Source organism: Coffea arabica, chromosome 4e (genome assembly GCF_036785885.1).
Source record: "Coffea arabica cultivar ET-39 chromosome 4e, Coffea Arabica ET-39 HiFi, whole genome shotgun sequence".
Taxonomy (NCBI): domain Eukaryota; kingdom Viridiplantae; phylum Streptophyta; class Magnoliopsida; order Gentianales; family Rubiaceae; genus Coffea; species Coffea arabica.
The window spans coordinates 12391665-12401039 of NC_092317.1; the positions used below are offsets into that span (position 1 = coordinate 12391665).

The following is a 9375-nucleotide window of genomic DNA, read 5'->3' on the forward strand; positions in this document are numbered from 1 at the left end:
AAAAAGTGGTGAACATGATTGATCATTATAACTTATAGCCAGATGAAAAATGATCTGAGAAAATTTTTTTTCAACGTGTAAAGAATAGCTAATGGAAAAGGGAAACAGGGGAAGAATGGATAGACACTTTCTCGTCTATTTTGCTTAATAATAATGGAAGATTGAAATTTGGTTAACAATGAAAGGTATGAGTTACAAAATTTATTGCATATTCTCATACTAAAATGGTTTGCCAATTTCAGAGATTTTTCTCATAGAAACGTTATATGTTCACTACATGATTTAATAAGTTTCATCACAATAAAGAAATTGTATTATAGAAAAAATATGATGGATGACGTTGCATTTTTACCGCTACATCGGTAAAAAATTTCACAATTTGGAAGATATTAGTCTTATAGTGAAAATTACATCCAATCAAGATATGTGAATATCATTTTTTTTTGTCTGCTAAAGTGGATATTTGGCATGCTAACATGAACATTTAATGGAACACATTCATATTTTGCAATGAAAAAAAAAAAAGCGCCTTCTACTAGCATTAGCGTAATAAAAGAATTAGTGACTAAAAAGTTGGGAAAAAAAACTTGGGAGACAACCTAGATTTTGAGATTATAAATATATATATGTGTGTGTATTTATTTATTTATCTATTTATAAAGTCAATCACCCATCATAATTGTCTACAACACTCTGGGCTAACTAGAAACTGGATTTGTGTTTACTTAATTATAAATTTGTTTCATTCAGAAAATTTATGCATACATGTTTAAATGTTCGAATGTCCTTACTATATTGAAATTTCACAATAAACGTTTTCCAAAAAAAAAAAAAAAAAAAAGAAAAGTTCACAATAAGCATTAAAATAAAAATGTCCTAGTACTTCCTTTCCATTTTGTTTTAATCATTACCATTCTTTTTTTTTTCCTTTTTGGGTCGGTTTTTGTCATTGCCTTCCCTATTCATATTTGTGTTTTTCTCCTATTAATAATTGGTATCTATTTTCATTTCCCTTTAGAGGTTTTTACATTTTCAATTTTCCGATCACTCTAACAATTATACATGTTGCAGATTTGTCTATAGAGTCATTATTCAGTATATCAACTTAAGGTGAGCCCTTGTTGCCATAAGGGAGAACAATATCAGTATGAGAATGGTTTTCAGTTTTATTTTTCAAAATTTTTAATCTAATGTTCTAATCTACTTAAAGATTTTATAAATACATTTTTCTTTCTTTTGTTTCCTCGGTACAAATATAATATTCCATTACATGGGGTAAAAACTAGTTTCGAAGATAATTACTCAAGAACAGTCATTTCACAAGAAGCACAGTCACTATTGGCCATAGAAAACTGACCCTATTTGAATAAATGGCTAATTTGCTGGAGTATAATTAGAATAATAACCATATAGTTTCGTGGATAATACTTTCATAAAAAATCAGAAGGATCGTAGAAGGTAAGAGTAAAGAAAAAAATCTTTATTGCACAAGATCTTAAACTCCCAAGCACTGTTGCTGGAAAGCTTTGCCAGGGTTTTCCGGATCAATTTCTGAGTGATGAGGAAAATCATAGGGCATCTTAGAGGCAGGCAACCAAGTTTCACTGAAAACTCTGACAACTTCTTGATAAACAACTGCATTGCCATCCTTTGTTAGATGCAGACCATCACTGAAAATTGCCAAAAAAAAAGGGGGGGGTTGATGAAATCTGATCAGTTTTCAGGGTTAGAAGTTGTAAGAGGTTGGTTGAGGCAACTTAAAGAGGGAAAAAATTCGATGCCAGATAAGAGAAAGTGGATGTGAATATGTAGCAAACAAGGATAGAAGATCTGTGTACTGCATCATCAGCAGATCTAAAGTCCCACTCAATCCCCAGCCAGAGAAAAATCAACATTGAGAGTAGATATAAACTCCAAGCAGTCGTTGACATGATTTCCATGAATGAAGATTTACTACTTTCTGCCTGTCTGTCTTTAATAATCAGTGTGGCAGTGTGCATGCTTCAAACTATAGACACAGAATGAGTAAAAGTGATGCAATTACTATGCCAAAATGAGGGGTATGGATATGCGTTCCTGTGTGCACATTACATAGAATCCTTGAAAAGTTTGAATCTGAACTTCTTGTTCATAAGGAAAAAATCTGAGGTACAGGAAACTTGAAAATTTTAGGTTCACTGTTATGCAATTTCTAGGAATCAAAATTTTCACAATTTTAAATTATTCCTTTGTAGTTTTCCACAATTCCACCATGAAGGCTATCTTTACTTTGATGTTTTGTCATGCTAAATGGAGGGTTCAAACTTGGCAGCCTATAGCATTCTGGCAGAAACATTCCGCTTAAAAGGATGTCATGAAGTTACTAAAACATTAGCAGTTCCATTCCTGGTGATATCAGTTTCCTGTGAGTGTCTTTCATAAGATAATGTTACAAAAAGCTACATGATTTACCTTAAGAATTTCTGCCAACCATCTATTTCCTGCATCTTGGACCAGAGATTAATTGAAGGCAGATCTAGTTCCCTGGCTAACTCAACACATTTCTCTGCATAAAGTCCAGCTGTTTCATTGGTTCTTTCTGGCAATTTCATCGCTTTCTCACCATACAAAGCCCTGATTAAGAGATGTAATTTGAAATTATTCTTTTTCAATAAACAGATGAAATCTACTCTTACGTATCTCCGGGATAGCATCCACACCAATCTGTCTTCTCATTTTAAAGCAGTCAGTACTTTTAAATTAGAATCAAGGGAGTGCAAAACAAAGATAGGTATAGAACCATGAAAATATCCTGATTACATAGTAAAAGTTGCATTCATCTAGAGTTCAGATATTGCTGGAGCTAACCAAAACAGAGAAATAGATGGAAACGAAGCAATAAAGATTCTCATGATCTCCAAATTGAATGATAGTGTGCCTCTGTGCTAACTTAAATTTTTGAAACAAGACAGAGCCAGTAACAAATTCCACCTTGATGTTCTAGATCTAGATAAAGATATAAACTATCCCACTTTCTAGGTAACATGCCTACACATGCAATAGCACTTTTAATCATTTCAGCTATAGCTGAGTAATGTATCAAAACTTGGAGGATGTCACTGCAAAAAGAAAATGGTAAAACTGAAAAGTCTGAAATTTGCAGCTACTCTTAGCCAAGGGCATCAAAAGCAATGGCATTTTTGTTTTGTAATTTTTATGCTCTTGTAAAGCAAGGGCAATGACACTAACTCATTAAAATTTTCAAACATAGCCTCGTATTATATTCTAATGTATCGTGTTATGTTCTTGTGACTAACAACTGCTTACTTCATTCGTCACACAAGGACTACAAACTTTAGGAAATGTTGGAATCATGATCAGCATAAATCAATGCAAAGGAAAACCTATTATACCTTGCATATTCTTTGCGGCCTTCCTCATCAACTGGTGGTGGAGTAATGAGAACAATTAACATAGTGGAACAGCATTCCTGCAACAACCTTTAGAGACAATGAGATGTGAATGGGAAAATTCTGGAGGTGATTAGTGTTCCTCTTTTTGGGTCAGAAAAACTGAAAATTGGACTTGACAAACAAATCATTCCATTGCAGGCTTTGACATCAGCAAGAGAGTTAAATGTTATACAAGGTGCACCCTAACTTGAAGGAACTAATTGGGAGTAACTGAGGAGCTCACATAATTGCGTGTTTGGGCAGAATTTTACTTGGATTGCCCAAACATAGGTAAAGGCAAGGCTGCCCATTTAGTTAACAGACCCTCATTTGCCTGGCATAGCAAACCAACTAAGCCACAACCCAGCATTATCTTCCTCTTGAATTTAGCATCTGTTTTTGGCCATTTGGTTTTATGTGTTAATAGTTGTTTGCTGAAGCATATGTCCACATTTTGAAGGAAGTGGATCAGCTAAAGGCTTTGTCTTGTAAAAGTTTCTGATAATAAAACAATGAATTTCAACCAGCAAAAATAAATAATACAACTAGAAAGCAATCTTGGTCTATTTATAAAAAGTATTTCAGATACATTAAGATCACTACATGTTTTATCCTAACATTCTACATAACACCTTAATTGACTGGTGTTTAGATAACAGCTTATCCGCACACCACTCTAAGACCAAAGTTACCAGTTCATATGCGACTAGCTAACCACCAGATTTTAAGATGAAAGGATTCTCATACCTGGTTCTCATGGGAATCCAAAAACTATAAATGGTTTTGTAATTCAAAGTTCCAAATACCCTATGATGCATATTCAATTAAACAACCACATTTCTTCAGTGTACTGAACAAAGATTAGAGATGGGAAATATATACCATTCAAACTTCCATTTTTTAATCCACTAACCTGGCACGTGGATTATTGTGAACAAAATTATCTAACACTAACATCGGGAATTCATACTATACCATTTATACCACATATTATAGATAATTGTACACATATTAGCAAAAAAAAAAATTTAAGATTTTTTTAAACAAGGGAGGGGTGGGATTTAGGAAGTGGAGAGGGGGAAAGAGGAATTGAACCCAGGACCTCTAATTCCTGGGCCTCAACCTTAGGCAACTAGACTTAGGCCTCCTCCACAATGTATAATGATGGATATAAATATAACATTAATGTAGTGCAATTATTTCAATGTTGGGGAAATTCCAAGCTATTCTCTGAAAGTAAATGACTTAACAAAGAATATTCATAGTACAATCACAAAGGAACACTTCTTAATATGATCTTACGTTATTCTGTCCTAAAGAATCTATAGCACTTCAAGAAAGAGGGGAACAATGTGCACAAAAAATGCTTGTATGCTTATTCATAAAACACAAGAAAATATGAACCTTAAGATGTTGAACCATTCTCCGAAGATTCTCCTTGTATTCATCAACTGGCACATGCTGCCTTGCACTAGTTCTTCCCAAAAGCGCTGCATCATTTGCTCCAAAAAATATGGTTGCAGCAACAGGAGGCGTTGCAGATCCCTTCAAACGAGAATTATTAGCCACCATCTTAAGCTCAAAGATTCTATAAAATTGCAGGTGTAAGAGAACCAAAGCTTTTTCAATTCACAGCCACAAAGCATGATATTGTTAGACATAAAGAATCCAATACCACGTAGGAAAAAGGACAAATGCAGATTCATCAATAGTTCAGAAAATAAAGCTTCAGTAGTCAAAAGTTTTTCAATTGTTTTGGTAGCTGCAGGAGCTTCATTCATGAAAACAAAGTAGGAATTTCACAAGATAGTGGTTATTTGTAACAACAGCTGTGTTGTTATGGAATAAACAATTGAACCAGCAAACAAACTGCAACATTAGTCAAATAAGTGAAACAACATAGATCCTCTGGCAGAAAAAAAAAAGAAATAATGTAATACATGAAGCAACCATATATAAATTCATAAAAAGACAATGAAATGCAGAGTGGGGATATCACTAGTTTGATGTAAAAATAAACCTAGCTTACTCAGATGATAACAAGCTAGACTTTCAGCAATTCAAGAGAATCAAGAGAAGCCCTTGGCAGGCAGAGTACAGCTAACAGTACTTTAGAACCAGAATACAAAAGCTAGCAAGCATCCATGATAAAAATCTTTATGTTGGAAATGCATAAGCTTGAAATAGAGGATAAACATCTACTGATTCTGAAAAAATGCAATTAAATTATGAATTAATATACTCATAAACAAAATTAGTAACAAAACTTCTTGCCATTCCTAAAAGGTTTATGGCACGTCTTTTGGGCTCAGTCAAGCTACTCTGAATCCAATTTTATCAGAATTAAAAATCACAAAAAACTTTGCAAGCTTCAGAATTTCATCTAATACAAAGGCTAGTACTTAATGCTCCAAAAACCAGACCATGGCATGTTAAACTAGACAAAGCATCAGAAGAGAGAAGTCCATGAAAGATCAAATTCTTTTGAACAGAATGAAATGAAAAGATTGCCTGTGAAAGTTAACATTGGCTAATTCGTGGGGTTTTAGAAAAGGGGAACTTTGTACCACCACTCTTCGAAGACACAAAACTGAATCTTGTCTACAATATTTCTAGAATGCATTAACAATGTTAACCAAGAAAACAAAATTTAACTACATGGAAGGTCAAGAAGAGAGAGAATATCAGCTTGTATCTAGAACACAGAAGTAAACCATTGATTTTATTTTTTCCATACAAAAAATCCCAACTGTATCTAGTTACCAGTAACCAGATGAAATAAATTACTGTTCTGTAGGACTTTGCTTAGAGTGACCCTCCCTCTCATCTTCAATCACACATACATTCTATATAACATCTAAATTCCTCTAAATCTGTAAATTTACAACTTTTTTCATCCAAGTATAACTATCATTCACCCACATACCCTCCACATAGTGGTAAAAAAAATTTATAATATTCAATATTTCATATCATATTGAAAATTTTTTCCTTGATTCAACTCAATTTCATTAAAGATCCATAAGGTTTAACGTAATGATTATAAATCCACATGGCAATTGCCAACAATCATCTCATTTTGTACCTTCAATTTTCTTCACATGTCAATTTTCACTGTTAACTTCCATCTCACACGCATTATCCCTTTACGCTTGTGCTCTGTAGCAACCGTTAATCAGCCAAGCTCATTGAAGAAGCTAATACAAAATGAACAAAATTGTGCAAGCCAAGTGCAGGGGAAGTTACCTAAAAGTTAATAAGCCTTATAGCTCTCCCCACATATTTTTTTTCCCCAGATTCCACGAATTGAAAGATAGAGGAAATAATCGAAACGACACTACTCAAAAGTATTTTATCCTACTACAAGACTCAGTTGACGGGCTCAATCCACCATTCAAGACTAATTATCATGCAATGCACTTCGCTAACATATCTTCCTGCCAACTAAATTAGCTCCTTTAGATTTTAGTATTAATTGACACAATGCCATAGATCAATGGGTTAATGGTGCACAACGGATATCATCCCTGATTGATCCCAGCAAAGAATGAAAACAGAACACCCAGAAAAACACAAAAAAAACACACACAACCCATCAAGCTATATAATAAACAACTCAGAATTAACAAGATAGGAAAAATTTAGTGACAAAAAATACTACCAAATCAGAGGAGAAAATCGGGATACTACCAGAGGGAAAAGGTGATGGAGCAAGAATAAAGCCCATCTGGTGTTGTATCCACCGAACCCACGATTCACTATATCAGCCTTTACATTTCAAAATCAGAAGAAAATCAATTGAATTACCATTACATCGCATTGTCTAATAGATCAGCACTCTGATATTGAAGAGAAAATTGGAGGCAAAAATGGGGAAAAAATAAACCTTGCGAGAATAAGTATCAGCAAGAGCAGCACCCCATCCACCTGATCGGAATGATTGTTCAGTTATTGAGTCCCCAAATAGTACAATCTGAGGCCTCATTTTTTTCCTTTTCAGAAGATCTCTGTGTCTCTTCACTGCTCTTTCATGAATAGACGTTAGTAGTCATGGTAGTTAGCCAATACTGTTTTCCATTTTTTTTTCCTTTTTCCCTCTGTTGAAGTTAGTAGACTAGTAGCTGCAGAGTTAGACCGACTAGGGGCCTGACAATTATATACATTTTGCACAGCGCGTAACTTTATTTTCACACGACGTAACTTTATTTGCACAGCGTGTAACTTTAGAAGAAATTTTTGTAGATCCCACACACATTGTTAAAAACGATGTACAAGAAGTGATCTGGACCATACAAATTTTTGAGGCAAAATCTTGGCCATGAACAGCTCAGAGACGGTCCACCTGATGACCGTCCCTGCCCCGTATCCAGTTAGACTAATCAAAATTCTGTGATATTTTGGGAAGAAGGGCAGGAATGGTTGCAGGATTTGGCCAAAATATATATATATGGTCCAAATTTTATCTTATATCTCGATTTTAACAACATGTATGGGATTCATAAAAATTTGTTCTAAAGTTACACGTTGTTGAAAGTAAGTTACAACATGTGCAAACAAAATTATATCGTGTGCAAAATGCACACAACTGCCAGAAACGGTTGCACTTGCAACCGTTCCTGCCCCTGGTCCGACATTTTGCATTTTCGGTAGATGCAGCTATGCAAGTAGGGCTGCAAATAACCACTGAGCCAACTTTGGCTCAGGGCACCAAAATGGAACTTTAAGTCCTTCTTTAGACCGTAGGTCGGGATCCAAATCTTATTTACAGTGAAAAAATGATTCAAATCTTATTTACAGTGAAAAAAATTTAAAAGTGACGTCAGAGTATCTCTTTGATTAGGTTTGTATACCTCTTGTTAACTCTTTATAAAATCTCTTTAGGCTCTCTTCCCTCTAAAATAGGATAAATAAGATTATACAAATATTATCGTTATTGACAAAAAAAATATATAGAGTTGCAAATGAGATGAATCCAGCTGGACACTGTAACATTGAGGTTTAATTGATTATTTGTAGGTTCAAGTTTGACTTGAGCTAAATTTAAATGTTATTAACTCGTATTCTAAGTAGCTTGAATTATTTCTACCTAAATTTGATCAACTTATGCTTGTTAAGTTTAGTCTAATTTTGAAAGTTCATAAATAAAAATCTGGGGTGGCGGTTGATTTTGACTAAAAAAATCCTAAAACTCCCATTCAATTCGAATCGCAAAATTAGGTACTTAGACCGATTTTAGAAAATGGGTCCGATCAAACATAGGGTTAGTTCCAGTTCACAAGCTTTTAAAATTTGTGAGTACCCGACCCGATTGGATATGCAAGGATAACTTTTAATGTTGTCTATTAAAACTAAAATTAATAAGAGAGTATGTAACTGTCTTTCATCAAATTTTCATATTTCAGATGATGTACTTTACTTTTCCAACAATATATGGCTATTAACTTGCTAAACTTGTTAATTATGTAATACACTTATGATTTTATTGCTAAGAATAAATGTTATTTAAAAACTTACTTAGTATAAAGATGCAAGTTTGGATTGTTATGCAATCCTTTTTAACAAGTAATGAATTAGATTTAAATAAAGTTGTTTAGACGTTTAATTATTTTTTTACTTTCAATTATGAAAATGTGATTCTTTTTTTTTATTTAAAATTAGGTATTAGGTGCTCCAACAACTTTGCCCGATACCCGGTCATTCAAGTACCCTATGATCGTAGACCGGTTAATGTTTAATTTTTATCAAACCATGACAGAGTTGTTTTATGACCCGAGTACTTGACACTAAGGATAGCAATGGGGGTGGGGGATGGGGCGGGGCAGGGGCAGGGGCAAAATATGTCCCCCCGCCTTAAAACGGGGCGGGGGTGGGGCAACATACACCCGCCCCATCCCCCGCCCCGTCCCCCGCATACAATAAATATATATATATATATAATACAATT

At 34.3% G+C, this 9375-nt stretch overlaps 1 protein-coding gene across 2 annotated transcripts; it reads right to left on the minus strand.

Annotated features, from left to right (window-relative positions):
- Positions 1-1211: 1211 nt before the first annotated feature.
- LOC113740309 (GDSL esterase/lipase At5g62930) lies at positions 1212-7544 on the minus strand. Of its 2 annotated transcripts, XM_072047667.1 has the most exons (6): positions 7318-7544; positions 7122-7199; positions 4836-4976; positions 3393-3469; positions 2452-2613; positions 1212-1670 (listed from the first exon to the last, which is right to left on the minus strand). In XM_072047667.1, the coding sequence occupies exons 1-6, from the start codon at positions 7414-7416 to the stop codon at positions 1496-1498; spliced, it is 732 nt and encodes a 243-aa protein (XP_071903768.1). In that variant the 5' UTR covers positions 7417-7544; the 3' UTR covers positions 1212-1495. The 2 variants fall into 2 exon arrangements, with proteins under 2 accessions (XP_071903768.1, XP_071903769.1); XM_072047668.1 differs by lacking the exon at positions 7122-7199.
- Positions 7545-9375: the final 1831 nt, after the last annotated feature.